The 27,806-nt window shown below is 29.5% G+C and overlaps 3 protein-coding genes across 3 annotated transcripts in view; 2 read left to right on the forward strand and 1 right to left on the reverse strand.

Moving 5' to 3' along the window:
* The window catches only part of LOC103309792, a 6,082-nt gene extending 1,348 nt beyond the window's left edge, over nucleotides 1–4,734 (forward strand). The window contains exons 2-3 of the mRNA XM_008186131.3: nucleotides 1,686–2,249; nucleotides 3,406–4,734. Coding sequence (XP_008184353.2) covers nucleotides 1,686–2,249; nucleotides 3,406–3,903 — 1,062 coding nt within the window. The 3' untranslated portion in view covers nucleotides 3,904–4,734. The remainder of the gene's footprint in view (nucleotides 1–1,685; nucleotides 2,250–3,405) is intronic.
* Nucleotides 4,735–12,220: 7,486 nt separating this feature from the next.
* LOC107884042 lies at nucleotides 12,221–15,348 on the forward strand. The gene is made up of 2 exons (XM_029488170.1): nucleotides 12,221–12,337; nucleotides 14,499–15,348. Exon 2 carries the CDS (start codon nucleotides 14,599–14,601, stop codon nucleotides 15,325–15,327), a length of 729 nt encoding a protein of 242 aa, XP_029344030.1. The 5' UTR covers nucleotides 12,221–12,337; nucleotides 14,499–14,598; the 3' UTR covers nucleotides 15,328–15,348.
* Nucleotides 12,332–16,384, reverse strand: LOC103309790. Its single transcript, XM_029488171.1, has 2 exons — nucleotides 15,422–16,384; nucleotides 12,332–13,319 (listed from the first exon to the last, which is right to left on the reverse strand). Exons 1-2 carry the CDS (start codon nucleotides 15,724–15,726, stop codon nucleotides 13,052–13,054), a joined length of 573 nt encoding a protein of 190 aa, XP_029344031.1. The 5' UTR covers nucleotides 15,727–16,384; the 3' UTR covers nucleotides 12,332–13,051.
* Between the last annotated feature and the right edge of the window lie 11,422 nt (nucleotides 16,385–27,806).

Genomic DNA, 27,806 nt, shown 5'->3' on the forward strand with positions numbered 1-27,806 from the left:
CGTCCTACAGAGGTAGAATAACACTAGGATACACTCGACGGGAACAAAAATATTGACTGTTACATAGAGGTGACCGTCCTATAGAGGTGACCGTTAACGGAAGTTTTACTGTATTCAGTCCCTTCGATGACCGTTATATGGAAGTTCTACTGTAGTGGTATAACCGATTCAACCCAATATGTCTTGAGTTGTATACGATTCTACTCTCTTGTACATGGAATTTATAGTATGGTAACAAATAATTGTTTATCGGAAATCACGGTTCATTTTATCGTGGTGGAGTTTAAAGTCACTGTTATTAATTTATTATATACCCGCATGGACTGGATCAGTTAAGGCTTACGCTGTCTTATATAGAATTATAGAAGGACATTTTAACATAGGACCTACCCGTGGGGGCTTCACCCCTGATACACCCTTATTTATTTATACTTAATATTATAGTCTATATTCTATAGAACATACCCATTATTATATTTGAGTAGGTCTATTATCCTCAAAAAATAAGTTACCGTTTTCCTCCACTGTTCGTTTTATTTTACATAAAAAATGTTAGATTCCATCTTCTTCCAAATATTTTGTTTTACTTAAATAATATTATGTTCATTTTTCTCCAAATATTACAAAAAAAATTAGCTATGATATTTTAGCAGACAACAGTGTTGAAGTGTTGTATAATATTGTATGATAAAGTTACAGTCGACGACATCGTAAAGTTGTAACTTTTTTTCTTGTTAATATAATATGGCTTAAAAATATATTTATTACATTCTTAATTTATTATTAGAGGAACATGAAAAGTTGAGGAAAATAATTTTTTTAAGGAAAATGATATCTCATTATTGAGAAAAAGAACCTACGACCTTAAATTGTATATATATAGGTATAGAACTATTTTTTTTAAACCTTAATTTTAAACTACAACTTTCATGAATTTTTGTTAGTATAACAGCTATAACAAGTAGTATTGATTTCTTTATCGAACTACCAACTACCAAAGAGCCCGTATTCAATTCGGTATTAAATAATAAAGATTCCAAATTTCGAATCGTTGAAAATCATATTCGTGGTTAAATACAATTTGACATAAACCCAAAGTAATTTTAAAAAAAATGTATAATGTTATATGCACAATATTATTACGGGTCAAAACAGTATTGTATTGTCTCCGCATTAGTATATTATATAAATTATAAATTACATACCATAGTTATGGTGCCTTGGAATAAAATTAACGTAGAAAATACAAGAGTGTTACATTTTACATCAGGTTTGGGAATTTTCGAATCTATAAACTATTCTAAACTTGTACGAGAATACCACTATTATACCAGCGCTATTGTCTATAGGTAGATAGGTACCCCTTACTCCCATTTACATTTTCGAAAACTATTTAAACATAAGTCTATGGGAAAAGCTAATGAAACGTTTAACTATACAACGTACTTAGTGAATTTTGATAAAGAGCGTGTTTCCAACTACCTAATTATAATTAATTTTCCATCTCATCGCATTCTGCAAAATATATTGTTTAAAAAAATAATAATAATCAACACAAACGCAGTGAGAAAATTTATTATTTTATTATTCGTGTGGATACAAATATATACCTATTAAGTATTAATATTATTTTCAAGAGCGCCTGTTCATATCCGGTTGAATTTTTTTTTATTTGTTCATTCAAGGCATACGAATCCAACAACACGATCCAATACACGACACCGGTGATGTTCGATGAGCTGTGTTTCGTCGTGCCCAAGGCGCAGCAAATGAGTCAATGGCGCGCTATATTTACGGCGTTTGACGTGCGGCTTTGGTACTGTTTGGCTGGCTCGTTTGTCGTGGCTCTGGGTGCATGGACCCTAATACGGCGCACAACAAACACACCGTACACTCTCACCCTTCTGTCCATAAACTTGTTCAGAGTTTTCTTGATGGTACCCCTGAATCGAGTGCCGAGCAACATTTCCGAACGGTTAATGGTCGTCTCCACCGTCCTGTTCGGGTTCATCATGGCTACCAGTCTGCAAGCGGTCATGGTCAAGTATCTGAGCTATCCGAAATACGAACGGGACGTGGCCACCGTGCAAGAACTATACGACACCGGTATGCCGGTACTTTCGGCTTCCAACAATCTGATACTGCTATTTGAGTCCGACGAAAGACCGCTGTACGTGAAGATGTCAGATCGATTTTCAATCGTCAACAACAAGTCCTTGGACATACTCGGTGTAGTGGCGAGTAAACGGGTAATGGCATATTTTTATTATTATTACTTATCGAAGAGAGTTCACGTCATGACATATTTTGTATTATTTTAGTAGTTTTCTATAAAGTCTAGAAATAGTATTTAAAATATAAACCATGATTATTGATTAAATTATTATATAACTTTTATAAAACGAATCACTAAAAAAAGTTGAAATTATATAATAATTTAAGAATAATTGTTGCAGGCTTGCTAAATTAATTTTGAATACTTGAGTTCGAATAAATCCGACAAAAACAAACGCATCGAGTAGGTATTTTATGAAATAATAATATATATTGATGCAAGTGTACGTGCTTGACTTAATGAGATAAGGTTTTGAATATTTTTATATACCAAAGGTCAACAAGATTGCGTAGATTTTAGTTGGATACCCACCTCGCTTTTGAATAAAACCCATTAGATATTCTTATAGATTTTTCGATAATGTGGCATTTAAAATAAAGTCCTATAATACCTATTATGTTATTGTATAGGTAGGTTTTGAATCAAATATACAATATAATATATTCCAAAATTTTCGGCTGAAAAGTAAACTGAATAATATAAAATAACAATAATAGGTGCCGTCGTAACGGGGGATCGAGGGTAATTTATTATTTTTGTTTGGTGCGATATGCAAATGAACCTTTCAGTAAAACAAAACTACTAGGTCATATTATAATATATTATTATTTATTGTTGTATGACGTATGACATTGCAACAAGTTGGATTAAGTGACGCAGACGAAATATGCAATTATGTGTCACAGACAAATAATTTATGTATATTATAATATACGTAATTGGACTATAAGATGTTATGATGATATTTAGTATTACAGTGTCTTGTTTCCGAATGAATGTTATTCGATGTATTTTCCCGGTTGACCTAGCGTGTCGATGGTTACGAATATAAAACATTGTCAAATGGACATATTTTTTTCAGCACGTGACCAACGTTGTATGGGTTAAACATGAAATTACAACGGTGACCATATAATAAATAATATCTGGTAGATCTCTATAGTATTTTTTTATATTATATTTTTTTTTTAATATTACCACTGCGTTGTCTTATATTATAATAACTATAACAACATTAAATATTTGTATTGTTATTTTCTTTCATATACCAACCGCGACAATAATAAAAGACTTCAGCCGCGATCGGGAGGAAAAACGATCTGGTGGAAAAAATCGCCAGCTCGTACGTGGAAAACAACGAAGTGCTGTTGCACATCGTGGACGAATGTCCGCGGTCATTCCACATCGTCTACCTGGTCCGCCGAGACGTGCCGTTCATACACGTCGTGGACCGCATAATCACCACGTTCGTGGAAAGCGGCATCGTCAACAGTTGGTTTATGCACGCGAAACCGTTCCGGCCGATATCCGATTACCATCATCGGAAAGACCCGCACAAAGTGTTCACCTTCAAGAACGTGGTGATCGCGTTCCTGTGCCTCATGATCGGACTGATTGCGAGCGGTATCGCTTTCGTCGCGGAACTCGTCTACTTCCACAAGTTCGCCAGTCCGGAAAGCTCGGCCGACGACACCCGCGGAACATACCCGAAGAACGTAATATTATTTTATTCGCGGCCACGGCCGCCTAACGGGTTTGAACGCGACGCAATGACCCAACGCCAATAATAATATTATGATTGTAATAACTATAATAATATATTAATACTCGTGTAATATTATTATGTTTGATGTCGGGAGGGTCATGTATAATAATATAATAATATTTTAGCATTTATTGTAGCGTTCACCGTCAGATGTTGTTGATAAACAGAGTAGATTTTGTGCACGGGTTAATACCGCACTGTCCGCACTTGATTAATACATTATATTACTGGAATTAGGTACCTACGTAACTCTGAACATCATATAATATTACTAATAATACTATTATATGATTCAAAGGTCAAACATTTTAAGATCGAAAAATTATATAATAATAAAGTAATATGGATTAACTGACAAAAAACTACACCAAAATATCAAATTATTATTTGTTTTTTTAAGTTAATGAATGGGGGCACCTTAGTCTAGAACAGCGTTTCTCAGCCTGGGGGGTCGCATGGATCAGAAATAGTTAAACTCTGATGTAGAAAAACAACCATTTATTTTCATTAAAAATAAAATTTTTATAATACTACTAATTGTTTGGAATTGAATTGATTTTGATAAATTTAGATTGTGCCAGTCACCAATTACATACATGCAAAACACACTAAGTCCATGTAAACTATGCAAAAGTCGCCAAGTCAAATTAAATAATTTGTATTTTAACTACTTATAATAAGTAATTATTTCACAGTATCATATTATTTACACAACCACTCATAAATAACTACTTTGCGAACTTAGTAGTTTTTCAATTGTAAAAATAATTTATTATCTATTATAAGCCTATATTGATTACTTATTATTTGGATTTTATTGTATTGTACATGTTTCCGTTATTGTTATATAATATGTTATATAATATACAACAATTAAAACGTATAAGTAATAACCGCTCTGGTAACCTTGTACTGCTAAACACGTAAATCTAAAATCTTACTTATACCATAGGAATCAATAATCATAAATTGCAATTACTTAAAGAACAATAGTTGAAGCAAAATAAATAAAATACTATATATACGCTTATATAGTTACATCTTGTAAGTTGTATTCAATTATCTGCAACAAACCAATTTCCGCTTATTGTAGATTTTTTTGTTATTTGGTAGTATTTTCTGGATCAACCGCGGTGACTTGGTAACTATTTATATCACAGATGTCAATGTATATTTACATTATTAATTGCACATCTGCACGCTACCTGTACTTAAAATTAATTAATTTTATACCACAGATGGTATAAAACTAATAATTATAAACATTATTTGGATAACAATTGGTTACTACCTAGAGATTATTTAAGCCCATTTTCGTTAATCAACTTGAAATACTAAAATATGTAAAAACTAAAAACTAATAAGCAAATGTGTAGGACCTTTACTATAGCTGGTACATAATATTATTTCGAGGACCGATAAACAAAATAAAATAAATCGTGTAAATGTATAACTTTATATTTACCTATAATTTGGAATAGTAGGTATTATTCATCAATATCATTATTGTTTTAGACGATAGAATATTTTAAGTCTGATGAGTATTTCTAAAACATCAATTTCCAGTAGCTTATAAAAAATAAAAATATTTTTTTGATTATTATCGTGATCGGTGTTTTGTTTGGTTTATAGTTTCATCCATAAAACAAATCCGTACAAACCTGACAATCACTTTTTTTTCAGTAGGTAAGTAAAATTATGTTTTTTGAATTATTTGTAGAACTAAAATATTACATTTTCTTTTACTCCGCATAAAATGTTTTACTTCTTGATCAAAACTTTTAGATGATAAAAAAAACACGCAAAGCTTCTTTTTATGAGCCCACATGTTTTTAATATCACTTACAACAAAGTTTAAAAGAAAGTGTTCACTTTGTGCAATCTGACCCCTACAGTTAGGCATATTTACAACACGGATGCCGCACGTAATATTGCTGTCGGTTTATCTCGTAAAACAGCCCTGAATATTTGACGAATATATGTGTATTTATTCATAATCGCTCTCTGTAACTATGGTTACTAGATAACTTTATCAACTAGCCCGGTAAAGCATTTAACTTTGTCACAATATTATATACAACTTCTCAAAACTAATTGTGTACAAGTCATTAGGCACATTGAAAACAGCGATCCTGTTTTATTCCATTAATTTATGTTAGCTAAACTTAAACATAATTATTAATTAGACCATAATTTATGCTAAAATAGTAAAATAAAACACCCTTTGAAATTTTTATATTTTTGAGAGTTTAATATAATATTTACTTCTATATACGAATTGTTTACATCGTCGAGAATGTTGTAATGCGTCAGAACGAAGTGCATATTATTATATAGTTATATACTACCACGCACAATTCAAAATTCAAAATTAAGATAAAATAAAATGTTTACACAAAATAATTCTAACCCTATTAAGTTTAACACGTGTCAAAAATAGGAACTATACTAATTACTAACGTACATTATTATGTGGTCGATAGTTTATAATTTATTTTAATAATTTGATTTTGATAAACACAACGATTGAGCATTTTGGTCATTTCATTAAAATGTATAAGGCACGTGTGTTGTATACGGTCTGTACGTTTGAATTTTGATTTTCGTACCGAACCAACATCTGCGGGGGTGTTGGTCAAATCGATCAATACGCAGGGGACAAATTCGTATTTTTGTTATTAATTGAAAATTATGGTAAGTAGGTACATGCATTGCGTAAAATACATGTACGCTTATTTTTACTTGTGTGTTGTGACAACCACCGTATTATTTAATTTAATTTTTTTTTTTTTTAGAAATGATTAACAACCATTGAAAACATGGCATAAAGAAAGTTAAAACTAATAATTTTGAATTTGTGGAATAGAATTTTGCGTTGTCATTTTTCTTATTATATACTAATTGTATAATACTGAGCACAGTAAATTATTTTAAAACTTAATTCATTATTTAAAATCAATGTTTAATTTCTATTCCAGACACTAAAAACGAGTCTAATAAATTAATATTTCAACTGAGGGAAAAATTAAAAATAAATTACAGAAAGTAGGTACTTTATGTATCATGAAATATTGAATTGTTATACAAAAGATTAAACATTTATGTAATAAGCACTCAACAGTTTAAATAATAATACAGCTAGAAAATGTAAATAATACATAAATGGAACTTAATGGTTTCTTTAAATGGTTATTTATGAGGTATACATTTTAAAATTTGATATTTTGATATTATTGTTTTCTAAGTGCAGATGTACAGTGTTGACTGATGCATAATAATATTTCATATTATAGAGCATTTTAAGAGAGACTTTAGAATGTATTTCTCTTTATAAGCTTACAGTATAAATTACACGGAAATATTATGATTTGTTCAAATGCAGCCAAAGTGCCCTATAACGTATAGTGTTTAGTATTATACGTTTAAATTGAAATAATTTTTATAAGTATTATTATATTGAAACTAATAAACAGTATACCTACACAGTAAGTACACACATAATATTATAATCATGTGATGTACGCCGTTACGTGACGAGTAGTTGATCGTGATTAAAAATACCATTAGAACATCAAAATTAATTTCACGCCACGTCTTGGGCTGTATATAATATGTGTATAGCGACTGCAGTTGTTGGTGTGGTTGTCGGGTGTGGGGGGAGGGTTGTCGTTGGGCGGTGATGGTCGAATCCGGTGCTCGGCTTTATGTTTCAGCGAATCGTTTTTCAAAAGTCCGTTTCATCTCACCATTGAAGCGACGGCAACGACTCGGCCGGCGAAACATGCGCTAGGGGACCTATATAAAATGAAGTCCCGTGAAAGTACACTCACGTGCCACAGCAGTCCACGCTTCGTACGTTATATTATAGGACTACACGCAGTTTTAATAAATACAAATATAATATATATACAAACTTTAGTCGGCAGAGACTGCCATTAATCAACACCGCAGCCACCACGCCGTTATAGAGATTACAACACTATAGTGTGTACACTCGCGATGACGTTTCTCTCTTAATAACGAATTCGGTTCCGACGTTAAGTAATTATTATTATATTATACCTATACACGTGTGTGTGTGTGTGTGTGTGTGTGGATAGGTGTGGATGGGTGCAGACGTGCAGTATATGTGGACCGAGACTGTATGCTTTTGAAATGTTGCACAATGCGTCGACGTCGTCGTCGTTTTCATCGTGTGTTATCCTCTAGAGGACAGTGACGGGTGGTTAGGTGGTGATGATGGGTGTGCACTAATGGCGATATGTGTGAGGGAGAGAAAAAACAACTTGTGTTCTGGCGAAAGAATCAAAATTATAACCGGCACGCTTATACTAATAACTAATAAGTAATAATATTATAATATTGTACGTCTATGGTCTGTCATTGCGTGTATTAATAATATTATATTTTTTAACTTTTGATTGTCACGTATACGCGAGATGCGGTTGCCATGCGGGCTAATCAAAATCCATCGGCGCAGATCGATCGATCGACTGGACGGTCGGCGGACGTGCTGCGCGGCCCGGAATTACTGGTCATTTGTAAACTCGTTTTGTTTTTACTTTTTATTTTTATTTTTTTCACATTTTAATTGATTAGTTTGCCGCAGTGTCAATAATAATTATTATTAGTCTGGGCGCAGACAACCAATCGAATAATATAATACGGCGGTGCTGTTATTGTGACGTGTGACGCGTGGTGATTAAACCGCCGTTCAATTGAAATGTTATAAAAGTTTAATTTATTTTTAATTGTCGATGTTTTAAATTGCGTTTTGTTTATTATTGTTATTATTTTATATTAAAAACAGGTATGTAGTGTTGAGTCATCGCATGGTCCGTCCGGCCGATATCGTTTACAATAAAAAATATAATTTAGTCATTCGTTTCTGATTACGGTGGACTATTTCGTATTTCAATATCATCGTCTCTATATAATAATAATATATGATATAAGTGCACAATATCATATTATATTACGTTGATGTGTAAATACCGCACCGTCAACATAATCCTATAGTTCCATAGCAAGCTTGTCACAGCGATACAATAATGATAATAATAATTGTCGCTGCAACGCTCTCTATATACACACACACAGCTTTGTGGCCATGGAAACGGTACGTCTATCCTAGCTGGCTAATAATAACGTTGTTCTCGCCTCGACGCCGGAAACATAGTCGAAACAATCGTCCTCCAATTTACTGTAGTTTATTCAATCACGGATTATTTTGCAACATTATATTATTATTTACTTATTTTCACTCATGCAAGCTCTTCTGACGACTATCTATGTGGCTATGTGCGTTTGAAAATCGCACAAGAATAAACTTACCTACGATTATGTTTTTTTTTGTTTTATAGTTCGTGCGAGACGGTAACCGCAACAATATTATGAAATGCTTTTTTTATACCGAAATTACGGAACAGTGTATAACATTAACATGTACCTATAGAAAAACATTATAAACCGATCGCACTCGACCAATCATTATAATTTATAAACGTTATTATAGTTCTTATAATAATGATAATACATTTGTATACATTTTTATATCGTCAAACGGAAAAGATAAATTAACAACAAATATTGGTGCATCATAACGAGATTAGTTAGAGATACAAATTTAAATTTTTTTCATCTTAAGTACCTTCACTTTAAGACTTAAGTCTATATAGATGATTTTGTGAAATATGTTTAACGACATTTAAAGGCTTACACTGACTACTTTATCGAGGTTTTTATGTGCAGGATTTCATAAACCTACGGCATTATGTGCAACTACAATCAATTCTAAATAAGAGTCGTAGAAGCATCCTAGATATAATGTGAATAATATTATATATAAATCTAGAAAAAAACGACAGGTAACAATAAAAAGTGGATAAGTGGGTACCGCTCTGCTGTGCATTAGATGGTGTGTGGGACGTGGGTCACTGTAATGGGTGTGTTAAATTTGAATTCAATGATATTATATTATTATACATACATACTATAAACGATTCTCTACGAAGACTGTCTTTCAGCTTATATTATATTTATATATGATATTGATATATTTATAATAGTATGAAAGTATTTTATTTTATTAATAGTAATACAGTAAGTTGAATTCATTTTTACCGAAAACATTGAATGTAAAAATATCATTATATGTAAAAATGTAATAATACACGTTAAATGTTTCAAGTAGATACCATGAATAATATATAATATATTAAAATTATATCCAAATAACTAAAAATGTTAATATTTGTTAAAATATTTAATATATCATCCAAATTTTAACTTAAAATGTCTATAAAAAATACTATGTTTATATTTTACTATATATTTTGGTAACACAAATAATAACTTATGTGGAACCTTTTATAAAATTTTCAAGTGTTTTGACCGAGCAGAAAATTATTAATTATTGACAATAGTTAACCACCCTCAGGCTCAAAGTCAAAAATTTAAGCATTTTTTCTACTACTTATCATGTATATTCAGATCAAAAATATAAAAAACATACATAATTGTAAAGCCAATACATTCATCAGAATCTAAAATACCATTTGATTGTACTCAAATGGCATAGGATTTAACTACATTAAGCTTATATAAGGGGCAATGGAAAATTCCTATCCATGGATTTTTAATACATTTTGGAGTCATTAATTGTAGCTTTGACGGTAGAAAAAATCTTGACACCACCAAATTGACATACCTACAATAAATGCTGCAATCACAATTTATTGTTTAGGGACTTATAGGAGTTCGCATGTTATATAATAATCATTTAAAACATAATTTTGTTATTAAGAAATTTGTTTCTTATACTAATAGTTCATGGCCATTTTTTTTTGCATATTTTTCATATTTAATGTAACCACACGCGCGAAACATCAAATGCACCTTTAAAATAAAGAATAATTTTTCTTAAAAAAATTTGAATATTTTGTTTTTGACATTTCCATGATTATTATTTCCTATAATAAACCATCCTTTTAATTTTCATGCGTATTTTATCTATGAAAAATAATTTTGATGTTTCACATCTGCCAGGGGTCCCACAACGGCTCACTTTTTTTTGTTTTAGCGCATATTTTGATACATTCTCGTTACAACTAAATATTTTGCTAACATTTTGAAACACCGATATTAAATATTTCTGTAAATGTTTAAAAAAAAAATGAAGAATCATCATCCACATGCACTATAGTCTATATTTGTGGTAGTATATAAATACACACTACACGGTAAACACTATACATAGTACCTACAAAGTAAATTTCTTATCTATTTTTTGTTACCCATGTTACAATCAATAACGTAAATTATAAGTTATAATCCGTATTTTTTATACCAATATCTCATACAATATATAATAGTAGTACACAAGGACTTCATTTATGTTTGGTACCCGTATGTACCGGATACTTTAATCAAACGATGTTGGTTCGTATCTATATTTGTTCAATTTTATTATAAAATCAATATTTTCTCCAATATAAATAAATTGTTTTTCATTATTATGTTTTGTAAGTTTTGTAACACATGTATACATTTAAATGTTATGGTTTTTTTTAAATGTATATTAAGCGTTTTTGCATATTATTTTTTAGGTTTTTATTGCATGAAGTACATAGTAATTATATTATTATAGCAATGTCCAATATACTATAGATACCAATTACCAGGTACCTATTAGGTATTACTGCACAAGCATGTTTAGTTTGACAATTATTGGCGTACATCAAGCTTATCAGAAGAATAAATGAATATACAAATGCATTAATGCTAACAATCGCTTACACATGCAGCTCTATAGGTCTTTAATAATACTAGAATCTAGAATATAATGTGATACATACTATTATTATATAAAACGAAAAACAACTGAACTGTGAGCGTTACATACTTACATGTTACATAATAGTGCACAAAACGTTATCCAGAAAACTTTTCCCTCTTATCGAAAACAATATTTTGACGTGACGCAACCGGTCCGTTCGGATAGTATGAATGTCAAAACGGAACGTTTCCGTCAACAATTTACACTCTATTTTGGATGTGGAAACTCGTTAACTAAAAAAATTCGTGAACTTAAAAATTATTATTTTTTAATTATTAAATACAGACATATAAAGTAAGTAAACAATATTTATTTAATATTAATATTAATATATATATATATATTTAATATTAATTTAATTCTCAAATGTACAGTAAAAAATGAAATTACATTAATTATTCGATTAATTAAATAACATATTATCATTATAATATTATTAACATATTTTTAAAATATTATTATTATATTATTATACTTTAAATAGTTATGGACGATGAGATGTTGATTGAAGAAGTACGTCATTATCAAGAACTGTATGATATGACACACAAAAAATACAGTGATAACATTCATAAAGATAATATTTGGAGAAAAATTGGTAGTGAATTGAAAACAACTGGTATAAACTTAATTTAATTTAATTTAACTATTATTACTTATTGTTAGGTACTTAATTTTACTTTTACGGCTTTGATTTGTGCATTTTACGTAAACTTATCTCTTTGCCATGGTAATGATCCATTTTCAGAGTTAAAAAAAAGTTTATATGTTTCACGCACATTAAAAGCAGTACTAAGGGCATTTCCACCTTGCCTATGTATACGTCCCCAATTAGGTTCACATTCTGGTGGATCTAAATGTTGATTAATTAAAACATTATCTTTGATATAATTATGCAAAATACAAGTAGTTAATACTATATTGTCAACATTTTCGGGTAAAGATTTTATACTTCGAAAAAAGATTCGAAATTTTTGCACCAAGTTTCCGAATGCGTTTTCGGATACGCGCCTAGCTCTTGACAATCTATAATTGAATACTTGTTTCTGTATATCATCATTAATTTATAGAACCAGGATAAGGTCTTAATAAATATGTTTTTAGGGGAAATGTCTCATCTGCCACAATGACATATGGCGCTGGACATTGAGTTCCGGGAAGATTTTTATCTTTTGGGACATGAAGTTTATTTTGTTCCAACGCTTTTCCTAAATTTGAATTAGCAAATATTCCACCATCACTATTCTTACCGTAGGATCCTACGTCTACAGCAATGAATTTATAATTTGCGTCAACCAAAGCTAACAAATTTATTGAAAAAGTTTTCTTGTAATTAAAATATTGGGAACCACTGTTCGGAGGAGCAAAAAATGTCCACGTGTTTCCCATCCAACGCTCCTAAGCAATTATGAAAGTTCCACATTTTCCAGAAGTCATCAGAAATTTTTTCCCAATCTTTTTCTTTTGGTTGTGGCATCACTTCTGCTAACAATTCGTCTACTATAGCTTTGCATACTTCTTTAACAATGTAATGAACAGTCGAATGCCCCAGCCGATAACTAAATGATATAGTTTGAAACGAATCACCAGTCGCTAAAAACCTAAATAATTAATTTTACATAAGTTCAACTATTCTGACAATAATACAATATACTAAATTTAAATTAGTTAAAATTACTTTAACTAAAGTAAATTTTTACTTTTCATCAATCAATTGTGGAATATAACTGTGTGAAAAGTATTAAACCAAATGTTTATATTATGATTTTCTATACGTCATTAAATTTTCAAAATATTTCGACATGTTTTGAGCTATTTATATAATTTTGAAGGTTTTTTACCCAACGAATAAAATTGTATTGTCATTTATAAAAAAAAATACTAAAAAAGATTGAAAATTTAAAATGTCTATAAATAACTTTAAAAGATTTGAAAATTTTATCATGTATATAAAATGCCTGTATAAAACATTCAGTGAAAATTTCATGTTTTTACGGTAATTAGTTTTAGAGTTACTTCAATATCTAAAATTGATTTTTTCAAAATTTGATTTTGCGTAAAAATTCCCGTTTTTCTTTAATTTTTTTTTTTTTGTTTTTCCCGGTGCTTTTGAATACTATTCGAATATCGAAAAATGATTTCCCCAATGCACCAACTAGATTCACTTTTAAACTGAAAACGCTACTGAAGTTAAAAATCGAAGCATTATTTCGACAAGTTATCGTGTACATAGACATAAAAAAAAAAAAAATAATAAAAAATAAAAACATACAACATTGTAAAATCAATACATTCTTCGCTCCGCTTAAAATCTAAAATCCAAAGCGTGTCACAACTTTTTATTATAAGCGTAGAAAGTTCAAATTTTTACGAAATGCGTAAAAAATCACTAAAATCTGAAGTTACATTGTAGTTGAAAATTCATAAAATTCTAAGTATTCAAAGCTAAGAAATGAAAATTTGATTCAAGGTTTTTCATAAATTCTCCTTCAATTATCTGTAAAAAATCACTACCGAAATAAGACTAAAAATTTTTATGAGGGTTTGAAATTTATATTTTTACGCAATGACATAAAATAACCATTGAGCCAAATCACTCGAAAATTTAATAGAAAGTTCAATGTTTTACAAGAGTTTATCTAAAAGTGATTCAAAATTATTCGAATACATATTTAAAATTGACAAAATTTAAGACTGACAAACCGTCTCTGCTCAGAATCGTAACAATATGATATATTCGTTTTTATGTTTGTTCTAACCAAATTTTATATTTTTAATAGGCCCAGCGTGCAAGAATAGGTGGATCTCATTACGTGACCAGCTGAGAAAAGCAATAAAAAAAATGTTGTGAAAAGTGGACAAGCCGCTGAACATAAAAGAATGTGGAAGTATGAAGAATCTATGTCATTTGTGATTCCATTTTTTAAAGAAAGGGAAACACAAAGCAACATAGCAGAACCTGATAGCTTGAGTGATGGATCGAATGATGAACAAGAAGGTATGAAGAGCGTTGTTATTACAGGAGAAACTTCAGAAAAAAATTCTAATAACAACATAAATAAGCAATGTACATCTTCACAAAAAAGTTCTACTAGGTATTCTCTAAACAAAAGAAAATTTGAAAAAACAGAGACAGCTTCATCTGTACTAATGAAATATTTAGTAGAAAGTGATAAGAAAGAAACAAAAGAGACTGCTAATGATCATTCAATAGATATATTTTTCAATAGCCTAGCCGCTACTGTAAAAACTTTTTCACCAGAGTACCAGCATATGGCAAAGTCAAAACTATTTAATATTGTATCCGAACTCGAGTGGGCTCATTTACAAAGTAAAAATACACATTACCAAGTGCCAATACCAATTAATTTTCCAGCTCCAGAGAACAAGTCAAATAGACACCCAATACCATTTGTTCAAACTCAAAACATCCAACAAGCAGTCTATCCTCAAAATCAAATGTATGAAATGTCATGTTTGTCCAACTCATCTACTCCAAATGATTCTTTAATGTCTAGTCAAACTCAAACACCATCACCATCACCAGTAAGTTCCGGAAGGTCATCTGCACAATCTTACTATGAACATTTTCAGCCAAATAACTTTTAAGACAGTTAAAGTACTTATGTTAATAATAATATTAATTATTTTGTATAAATACAAAACATACAAAATATAAAATACTAAATGATTTATTTCTTACCTTAAACAGACCATTAATTTTTCTTTGGGACTTATTGCTTCTCGAAATGTAGTGTTTTGTTTTTGAATTTTAGGTTGAATTTTAGTTAAAAGGACATAAAATTGACTTTGTGACATTCTTAAGTATTTATAAAAATAAATTTCTTCATCTTCTAATTCTTTGAATAATGTATGAAATTCTCCTACGAATTTCCTCTCAGTGAACATTTTCCGCACCCAATTTTTCTTAGTTCGATTACAATTTTTTTCTTCGTCGTCCAAAATTAAGGCGATCATCGCTAGTTGTTTTTTATTGAACTTAGGCATGGTACAAATTCGAATATTTAAAAAACAAAATTGAAAACACAGAATGTATAAGACCTAATATAACCTAACAGAATGGACTGAACGGATTGATGGCGTTTCCGTGACGTTACCGATAGATGCGAATGTATTATATTTTTGACGTGTCGTTGCCGGTCTGTGCCGTGACGTCGACGTTCCGTATAGTGCGAATCGACCTTAATTCCTTCTAAATTGTAATTTTCTGACACTAAAATTTAACTACATTTTTAAGATACATTTATTACAGAAAAATAAACAGTTATTTACAAAACCGAAATAAGCAAAAGCAATATCTACAAACCTAGAAAGTATAGAAATGTATAATTTATTTAAATTCTATGTTCAATAGGAAAATGTATAAACTATTAATTTCTAATGATAAGCTCGGATTATAAGGGTTGAATAATAATTATATTTCATTCCAAACGCAATTATGATCGTATTAAAAACATCCTCTACTTCAAAGGTGGCACTCGGTGCTTCACCAGTCCACCTACGACTTTGCCTGTATAGTTTATTATTTTAATTAGCTAGGCATTAAGGCATTATAAAAATAATATACGTCAAATTCAATAAATAATTTATGGATAACAATATAACATCATATAATTCGCATAATTTGTGCAATTCTCAGTTTTATAAATTACAATCCATTATTTAAAACGATGATATTAATAATTAATATGCATTTAATTAAAATAGTGTTTTGTTTTTAGTTTTTATTGCTGTCCAAACTCGTAAGGTATATTTTAATCCAAGCGAAAAATAATTGAAAAAATAAAACGAAAAATAAGGATAATATATATTAGGTATACTCTTTAATTTATACATTTATGTAGTTTTTAATTTATTCAAAATAACGATTTCCCTAAACTTGTTTCAAAAGTTACTAACGCAGTTGTCGCAAAAAGGAAAATATGAACTCATAAAACACAGTGGTGGCAGACATGACAACTTTTGGTTGGCGCAAATCATGAATTAAGTATCATATAATGTATTCCAAAAGAGGCACCCCGCATTGAAATAAAAAATGAAAAAATATAAAAACGAAAAACAATCCACTTTTATGTAGGTTCATTATAGTGCATTAGTGGCTATAGTGCTATTACAGATTATATTATTTATTAATATAATTCATAATATATTTTGGTATTATGTTATATCGACTTAGTTTTATTTATTATTCATATAATATTATCACCTCGCTAAATAAATATATCTTTTTAAATAATAATAACATTATACAGTACATACCGTCTAGTCGAGTTTACAATTCACGTATATGTTAATAATATGAGAATATGACGTGACAAAAAAATAACCATACAAATTATAATAACAAGTAACAACAAAAACCTCGACAAAAATCTCGTGCGATCGGACGCAATTTTTACCACCATCAGATATAATTAGATAGAACTAGGTATTTTGTGGTGATTTATCTCGAAAAGCGAGTACTTTTAATGCGATTATTTTAAGGAAGGCGATCTCCTCCCCCTCCTCGAGACTTGGTTGATTCCTTTTAATATGGAAATATTTAAAAATAATAATTTATGACAATATTATTGAAGTTTACAAATTGCAAAGATACCAAAAACAGATTTATATACGTTTTACAATTAATATAAAATTCATACCTACATATTGTCTAATAAATTGCTAATAAATTGTTTTACAATGATGAGTCACTTTCAAGATATAATTTAAATTAACTTACATTTGTACAAAGCAAGTGCAAATTATCAGTATAATAACAAGAATAAAACGCACTCACGCTCGGATAGTCTTTGCAGGTATGATAGTGAAAAGTGAAAACATTTTTTTGTTGCCTAGTCCTTAACTCCCCTCCCTTCCATGAAGTTATGTCAAAACCACTAGTGCTACAAATATACATTGGTCAGCTATCACAACGTTCTTCGGGTGAATAATTATTATTTTATAATACCGATTCGTAACTGCGTAAGTACGTATAATTAACTCCTGACGGTTGAATACAAACTCATTAATTGTAATTTGTAGTAATGTATAAGCGTATGACAATAATTGCTATAGAATCATTAATTAAATTTCATCTTTTTTTATTACCTAATATTTAAAATCTATGACTCTGTGATTTAGCCCACATTTTAGCAAGCACGATAAATTTTTGATATAATTTACAATAGACATTTACGATCATATAATATATGATGTGGGAAACCATCCATTGATCGAACCCAAATAACATTTAAAATTATAAATTATATTATGTAGGTACCGATTACCGAAACTGTCCTAAACGTTTGAAATTTGAATTTGGACAGTACAATATAATATTTCATGACAATTTATTTTTAATTTTTACTCGTGAGACGCCGAGACGGGTCATTTCTCTTTTGGTATTTTAATCATTATGCTGATAATCCAGTGTCAATAAATAATTGTTGAGATAATTACCCTCTTATGGCTTTAAGCAGTGGTGGATTTTGGAGTTGTATCTGGGAGCTGAATCACCTACCGTTCCGCATATTGAACTTTTTTTTATTATAAATTACTTATAGATATCAGTTATCACGTAGAACTAAACGCATTAATTGTAGACCACTGGTGTAGACTACCTACTAGGTACCAAAAAATAGGTTAATCTAACCTAGCATAAGGAGCTTTATTATCAACATCTAACACCCACCATAAAAAAATCCTAAATCCACCACTGGCTGTAAGAAAGCTGCGTTCTGTTTATAACAGGCAAATTCTTAATTAGCTTAATATATTTTAATTATTTATTTACGGAATAGGTACGTCTGAACGGTAGAACCACGGCTGTATTATTACAATTTAGTTACAACTTGACTAATATTATATAAGTCCAGCAAAATAAATAATAATAAGTTTAGTGGCTCGGCGTTGCGCAGTGACTGAAATCAATCACACAACGTGTTTGAGAGTAAGCAGCAGCGGATGCTACTAGTTCCCGGATGGATGACCACCCGGGTCCACAATGACAGAAACCTTGCCACACATACACGTGTTCTCAACCAACCAGTGGCGTAGCCAGGATTTTTTTCGGTGGGGGGAGGGCTGATCAGCTTTTACACTATTATACTTATACATACTTGTACATTTTTAAATATTTTAAATAGAATTTAAGACTTTTTGAGCGACTATCATAGACCATTAAAATCACTTTTAAATTTTCTAAACATTTTTTTGAGGTGGGTGCAGCCCCCTTAACCCTTCCCTTGGCTAGGCCACTGCAACCAACCATACTAACCGTAACCCATACATTATTAGCTAATGACCATAGTTGTCGGGCTCTTGACATTAAAAAAAAAAAAAATTTAAATAACCCAACAACTAACTAAATAAGATAACAGAAAATTGATTAGAATTTTCTGTAGATTAGACAGTTACCTATAGACAACACTTAAAATATTTATTTATTTTTTTTTTTATTAGAATAAAGGCTTCGACAGCGGAGGTCATTAGCCTGAAAAGGTTTACATTGGTAGGTTAAAAGAAATTTAGTAGCTTAGAAATATTGATACATTCTTATATACACAGCAGACATGAAAGGGGAAGAAAAAATATATATATAATAATAAATAGATAAATAAAACAGTAGTATATGCAGATTCTTTATAGTAAGTTGGATAATTTGGTGGCATTAAAAAAGTTGAAGATAGCATCGGTGTTGGTTTCCCCGAGTGCTTCTTCGATGTTGGAGGGGTAGTTTAAGATGCTTCGTTCGTTGATGTACTTGGCACAGCTGAGTGTGAGATATTCAATTGTCAGTGGTTGGTCACATTGATGGTAGGTTGGATGTTCTTCATGGTTGAAAAGGAAAGAATGGGTGAGATGTGTGTGGCCAATTCTAGCTCTAGTTGTGACAATATCTGCTTTACGGGCAGTGTTTATGGGGGATCGCCATTTCTGTATGGTTTTTTTTATATTTTTTAATTTTTTATCGGAGGTGTGGTCCCATTGTGATTGCCACTGTTGGTTTGAGATTAGGTTGATTATTCTTGATAGGTCTTTATATAGTAGCGAATTTATAACGGTTGATTCAACGGATGATATAGCTTGGTTTGCTAATAGGTCGACTTCTTCGTTGCCTTTGATACCAGTATGTGACAGGACCCACATGAATTCTATAGTATTTTTTGAGTTACCTATAATGTTGATTTTATGTTGAGAGATTTCATTGGATGGATTTGAAGATAGTAAGGAAGTTAAGGCACTGAGAGAGTCACTTATGATAAGGGCTTTTTTAATATGGTTGGATTCAACGTAGATAGTTGCTTCTTTGATGAAAATTATTTCTGCTGTGAAGATGGCTTCAGTGGGTAATTTATACAGTTTTTTTACGGATCCAGAAATGAATGCGCAGCCTGTGCCGGTTATATTTTTTGATGCATCTGTGTAGATAAGGTTGAAGTCATGAAAATTTGAGTTTATGATATCGTTGAAATTTGAGTAATAATGGAATGAGGGTTGGAATTTTTGTTGAAATTTGATAATTGAGTGTGAACTTGAGTGGAATATAGCCAGAATGGAGTTGTTAGGAACGGAAATGATGCTTCGATGTTGAGATGGAAGTTGGATTCCTTGCATATACGTGTGTATGTTTCCACAATTGTAGCTAGTTTTTTGAGCTTGTTAATTTGGGTAGGTGCCTTAAATAATTTGTATATTGTTTGGTTGGGGAAACTAAGTTTTTTAGTAACAAATTTTAGTATATTTTTATTTCTTCTGATTTGTAGTGGGGGTTCACCTGAAATGCATAGAATGCTGTCAATAGGGCTGGTACGAAAAGCACCTATTGCTAGTCTGATTGCTTGGTTGTGAATTGGTTTGATGATTTATTTAATGTTTGGTTTGGCTGAATTGTAGATAATGGAGCCATAATCTATTCTTGATAGAATCAGTGCTTTGTAAATTAATATTAGGCTGATTTTATCAGCTCCCCATATGTGGTGGGAAAGAATTTTAATGATCTTAATTTTAAGTTTTTTGAGATGGGGGCCCATGACAATTTAGTATCGAATATCATTCCAAGTAGGCGGATATGTTGTCCGTGTAAACTGTTGGAATATTATTTATATAGGTATATGGTGAAGTGTGTTATTTTTCTTTTTGTTGAAGATTATGCATTGTGTTTTACGTGATGAGAATTTGAAGCTTAAAAACTTAAAATATTTATCTGGATAAAAACAGATAATTTAAAACTAGAACTTTTGCTATAAGTATAATATTATAGTAGGTATATTAATTGCCTCTATATTATACAAGCTTACGTATTTAGGGTTCCGTACGGTAAAACGGGACCCTATTACTAAGGCTCCGCTGTCCGTCCATCCGTCCGTCCGTCTGTCACCAGGCTGTATCTCATGAACCACGAAAGTTAGAAAGTTGAAATTTTCACAGATTATGTATTTATGTTGCCACTATAACAACAAATAATAAAAATCCTAGAATATATAATATAAGCAGTGTTGCCAATTTTATAGATGATGATATGGAACCCTTCGTGCGCGAGTCCGACTCGCACTTGGCCGGTTTTTATTATACATTACGAATATATGATATAAATAATATTATCATAATTTAACAAACATCTCAGGTCAACATACCTGTTTGGTGGGCCATCCCGAACCTATACTTATTTGCCATAACTAAAAAATATGGTTTGGATTACTGATGTTAGAATATCGTAAAGAATTTAATTATATTATTTTTATCTGCTATAGGTACGAAATACTCTGTTACCAGTTGAATATGCTAATATGCATATAAATTAAGTGATTTAATCATTATGAAAAATTTCGTATATTTTCAATTTAACTAGTTTTGTGGGAGTGTATTACAAAAATTAAATGCTGTCCGATCCTTTATGGCCTTATAACATATTAGTGTGTGTGTGTGTATGTGTGTGGTTAGTGGAGGCTGGAAGGAATAAACATGTCACATCACTAAAAAAAAATATGGAACCACAATGTGAAAAAACTGCAATTATAAAATGGTAACCGTGGAAACTACGAAAGTATATTATATATTATAACCTATTGTAAAAATGCACTGCACGCGAATGATTCTGACTTGGTAATTTTTTTTGCAAACGGTACAGGTTTTTTTCTAACAGCCACCCTAAAATATTGTAATTAATTTAAAAAAAGTGTATGTATATATTAATAATGTAAATTATATTCAGATAATAATATGATGTAGGTACTTAGCTTATAACTGATATTTTAATTTTCGTTTTTCGCCAAATTATACTATAAAATATAATATTAGGTATTATTATGTTGATTCTATTAGGTATATAAATCACATATGACATATATATTTCATATTTTCAGCTGAGTTTTTATCAGTGACATGTTGTCGATTTGAAGGTACTTTTTTTCCACGTTTGAATCGAAGATTGGTGTGAAACTGCTTTTTGCATCACTTCACTCACTGCAGTCTCCATCATTTATTATATATAAACAAAATTACTGGCGGTGTTTAGCCCTCAATGAAACATAAGTATGCTTTCAACATGATGTATATATAGGTATCTATATTATGTATTTTATTTATTCAACAATTAATATTTATTTATCAATTATAGGGTGGTTACCAATTAATAATTTGTCACTATTTGCAGGCTTGTAAAGTATTTGAATACTTGTATTTAAATACTTTTTAAAAGTATTTTACAAAATTTAAATACTTGTATTAAAATACCATGAAGTCCGTTTTTTTAATTTTAATTTATTATTTTTCACAAAAAATTTACATCAATAAAAAAATAATAATGTTTTCATTGAAACTAATATTATGTTTTTGTATAGTAAGGTAGGTAATAACAATGTTTTATATGGCTTATGTATTGGAATTTTTTTAAGAAAACTAAAAATCTAATAATTTTAAAATAGTTTCATATTAATAGTTACCTAATTCCAATTTTTATTTTAGTTTTTCCATTAAAATTTAATCAATATTAGTTGAAATATATCTGAATGCAGAATGAAATGTGTGAAAATGTATTTATCTCTAAATAGTCAGATATATGTTATACTAAATAGGAATTGTTAAAATCTATGGTAAGTAGTAACATAATAGGTACCTATAATACTGGTGTACAATATACATATATATATTAAATAGCATACAAATAAAAAAAATACTTGTATTTGTATTCAAATGCTTTGTGAGTATTCGTAAATTATATTTTTATAATAGTATTTTAAAAGTATTTTTAATACTTTTTTATTCGAATACTAGTATTTATATCTTAATACTTTTTCAAAAGTATTTTTTACAAGACTGAGTCTAATCGTCCCTATACAGAATCTATAATTCCTTGTGAAGTTGTAAGCCACAGCTATATTATAGACGGTCTCGCTGGAAGTATATATTAATATAATAATATATATCAGAACCACTCTGTCTTCGTAAAAATGAAACAATGATATTATATTCATCCTTCTAATCAAATTACAAAATTTAACATAAAAATATTAAATAAAATTAACCAAAGTACATTTGTTAGTATAGGTACAGTATACACTTTAGTTTTGTTTAATTTTTTATACTAGACTTATAAATAATATGATGATAATCCTTGTACCTAACTGTAATGTCAAGGGACGAGATTATAAAAAAAAAAATGTTATTCAAATACCATTCGTAAATCAAAACTGTTTATACGCGGCTATAATTTAATTGTTTATACTGCTGCAGAGTACAGAGATTTTAAATTCATATATGATGTTATTCTATCTTTATGTATTTATACGATAGTTATAAAATATGTAGATTTCTGGAATGGAAAATGCGAAAATGATTACATTTTGATTACTTACCCATCATATTATATAATATTATTTCCTGTGTATTAATGAGAATTCGTAGGTAGGTAATTTAAATTATAAATATAATATGAAATAGGAAATAACATAATATGTATAGATGTTTATACAAATGCAGATACTATGTCAGATGGATGGATTATATTCTATAAAATGCAGCAAATGATAAATGTGTTTTAAATTTGTGTAATTTATGTAAAAAAAACTATTCATTATATTTACTTTCCCAATATCAAGGTTATACTGTTATATGAATATTATATTACACATATAATACACAACTATAGGTACATTCCCAGCAAATATGTAGACATATACCTACATAATATGTGTATACATTAAACATATTAAATAATATAATAAATCTAATATTTTATAAATGTATTCAAATATTTTAGATTATAAAGGTATATTATTATTGCAGTAACAAATATATACAGACCAACAAACGACGTGCGTTTGAGTGTATGACCAACGTTAAATTTTCAAACAAAAAATATACGAATACTCATAGATATGCGTATTGAAAACAAAAAACTTATTTCAGCGGTACCATTATAATACAAATATTAACTACATTTACGTGCTGTGTTTTCTGAGTTATCGCAACAAATATTTGCCTCCATTTATATTCCTATCCTATTATCCTAAAATATTGCTTCTCAATCTTGTATTCCATTTTGAAATTATAGACCCTTCTTGACTTTTACTATCCATCTACCTACCTTTGTTTTGGTCTAAATGATTGTATTTTATCAGTGTTTAACACACAGTTTCGATAATATTTGTCAGTTGTCCGTACAGTGCATTGTTTAAAATTGAATTTGAATACCTGCTTTTTATTTTTAACGCATTTAATGTAAACATTAAGTATTTTATTTATGATATGTTCATTCCATTTATTTTACCATTACTCGCTGCAAATAAGTAATTTCACATACATTAAACAAATTATTAAAAATGAAATATGTACAAAATAATTTTAATAAATCAGCTACATACCTAATGCATTAACTTTAAATAATTTAGAGTTGAGACACTTAAAAAGTTATGCAGTAGGTAGCTGTGGTTTTTTTTTGGCTTTAATATATGGTCGTCAATTATACGTATATAGATATATTTTTTCTCTTTTTAATTATGAAACTTTTAAGTCTTAAAAAGCGCTTTTTTTTGGTCATTTCCTGCCTATATACACATAAGACATTTGCTAATTGTGTAGGTTTTTTTTTATAATTTACTAATTGGACAACATTATTTGACATTGTTTTGAGAGTATTTGAAATGTTGAACATTTATCAAACGCTTTTATACAAACTGATAAACTCGTGCACTACGTATAATAGGTAGGTACACTAAGAAAACAAAAAATTATATTTTTTAAAGTTAGCGGAGACTCATTAAATATTTCAGACTTTCATATTTAGAAGTTTTTCTTTTAGAACTAACTAACACTTTCATCAAGTGCTGTTCAATTTTATTTAATTCACATTTACTTAAGAAATAAGAACTAAATATTAGTTTAAGTATATTATTACAATATGGTTGTAATGTATAGTAATTTATTATCGCTAAATATTGAATTCTTAGTTATAAATCAGCTAAATAATATTATAAGAAATAAGAATTATATTAACTATTATACTATTAATGACGATAATGTTATTGTTAATAAAATCAATTTGACTGATAAATTCATCAACAACATAATTTTATTGTGGATCCCAGGACACTGCGGAATAACTGGTAACGAAAGAGAGGACGTAGGTACATGCCAAGGAAAAAGCAAACAATCTACATCAACGACATCTCTGGAATATAAACTCAGATAAAAATTTTCAAAAAATTATCTACAATCGATTTAAAAATAAATGGAAAAATGAATGGTTAAAATAGAACAATAAACTAAATGAAATAAAAATAATAACAGAAAAATTAAATAATCAAATTTATCTCAGACGAAGAGAAGAAGTTGTACACTTGTACTAAATCGTCTAAATCGCTTTAGAATAAGTCATATATACATTATACACTACAGTACTACACAGTACACACATGTTCATCTTATAAGAAAAGAGCCACCAAGAACATGCCAAACATGCGGGTATCCAACTTCTATTAAACTTATTATCACAGAATCCAAAAACAGACAAGAGGCCCAACAAAAATTTGACATACCTACCCGAGCACCTTCACGCCGCACGCGCGCCAACGCCATCAAAAACATTTTATTATCTATGATAATTAAATATATTAAATTATACAATATACTTTAAATAATTTAAGTATGTAATACAAGCTAATGCTAATAATGTTATTGAGGCTTCAACTTTGATAAAAAAAAAAAAAATACCTACCTATTAATTGTTTTTATAAATGAATAAGAAATTATATAATACTATAATGTAAAATAAATAATTGTATGTATCATTAGAAATACATATTAAGTTAAAAGGTATATTTTACATAACTTTTAACTACCTACTAATTATTTATTTTTGTGATACTCTTACTAATATTAAAGTTAGGTGCCTTTTACTATAAGTAAACGCGGTGTAAGTTTACGAAGCATTTACCAAGTTATTTTTGAACATGGAAGTCACTCGGTAAGTGTGGTATCTTATTTAATTGTTTTTTCTTTGTTTTTATTTAAAATAATAAACGTTTTTTAAATTTTAAAACAATTTTATAATTAACCACTCAATTTATCTGTTTTAGGTATAGCTTGAATTTGTTTTTAATTGAATCAGGTACCTACTTTTTCGTACAAATTTTAATTCTCATAATTATTATATTATTATCTAATATAAATAATAATATAATATTCAATGTTCGTTTTTTTTTCATTACTAAAAATTAATTGTTCATTTTTCTTTCTGTTAACGGTATTAACCCAAATCCCATAAAAAAATAAAAACTCTTATAGCCATATAAGTAGTTAGTAGTCGCCCCTCCTCAATGCAAGTCATGCCAGGCTTACTTTCATACAAGTAACTTTTGTCACCATAACCCTCGTTGCGTCAAATTCGGAGATAACCACTTCTCCTCCGAATGCTCAAAACCACCTACCACTTCCGCGAAATGCGCATTATGCTCAGGACCACACACAGCCTCCTACAAGGGCTGTCCCGTGTACAAACATATTATCAAAAACCAAGCTAACCTCAAAGCAACAAAATATAATGAACTTCTCAAACATAAGAAACCTTCTCAGCCGATTCAACAAAAATCAAATTACTTAAATCCGATACTGCTCCTACGCTTCCCCCTCTCCAAATTCCTCCTCATCTTCCCGAAGCTTCCTATGCCTCTATCACCAATTCCAATAAATAGTTTATCACATAATAATTTCCCAAAAGACAATTTGTTAGCTAAGTTTATCACAGAACTCTCCGCTCTCATAAATCCACTCATTTCCCTCCTCACCACTATTCTACAAAAACAATTTACACCATAATCCAAATTCCATTTCCCCCAATCAACTCGTTATATATTATCATTATCAAATTAACTACGCACTCATTATAATTTACGATTCTATTTCATTACTCTATATCATTAATTAATATTATATAAATTACCAAGACTCTTCTCAATATATAATTATACATATATATTTTTTCTTTCTATTCTTATCTATACCATTGTAAATGTATACTATTATAACACCACACTATCATTGTATCTACTATCTATGTATATTATGTACTTATATAATTGTCAAGCTACAATAGTTTTTACTGGAAGCTAATAAAAATAAAAATAAAAATAAAAAAGTAGTTAGTAGGTAGTTGAATATATTTTGGTGTATATTATATTATAATTTACAATATGTATAATATTTTAAGAAATATGTTCAAGTAATAATAAAATTATTAAATGTATATGAGTATAATATTATATACAGATAATAAAATTATACATTTATACCCATTATGTAATATATCCGACAAACAATAAAACGGAATGCATAATATATTATTATTATCGTACATATACGTATAAACAAAGAAACAAATGGATGTTCGTAAAATATGTGGGTGTATACTGTATATACGATATAATATGTATTATTATACTTATTCCACACTAATAAAGGACGAATGCTCTACTGACAATATGTTTAAAATAAATAATTAATTATACTGCAATCCACACGTGTCATTTTAAATTAATGAAAAATACTTGAAATGCGCGTTATTCAGAGTGTGTGATATTATATTATAC

Source organism: Acyrthosiphon pisum, chromosome A1 (assembly GCF_005508785.2).
Source record: "Acyrthosiphon pisum isolate AL4f chromosome A1, pea_aphid_22Mar2018_4r6ur, whole genome shotgun sequence".
NCBI classification, from domain to species: domain Eukaryota; kingdom Metazoa; phylum Arthropoda; class Insecta; order Hemiptera; family Aphididae; genus Acyrthosiphon; species Acyrthosiphon pisum.

Bases quoted from the DNA above. Each gene is read 5' to 3' on its own strand.
- LOC103309790 (XM_029488171.1), bottom strand. From the start codon at position 15,726: ATGCCTAAGTTCAATAAAAAACAACTAGCGATGATCGCCTTAATTTTG. The intron at 13,320-15,421 runs GTAAGAAATAAA...TTAATTATTTAG, and splicing joins AAATTAATGGTCTGTTTAAG to GTTTTTAGCGACTGGTGATT.
- LOC107884042 (XM_029488170.1), top strand. From the start codon at position 14,599: ATGTGGAAGTATGAAGAATCTATGTCATTTGTGATTCCATTTTTTAAA.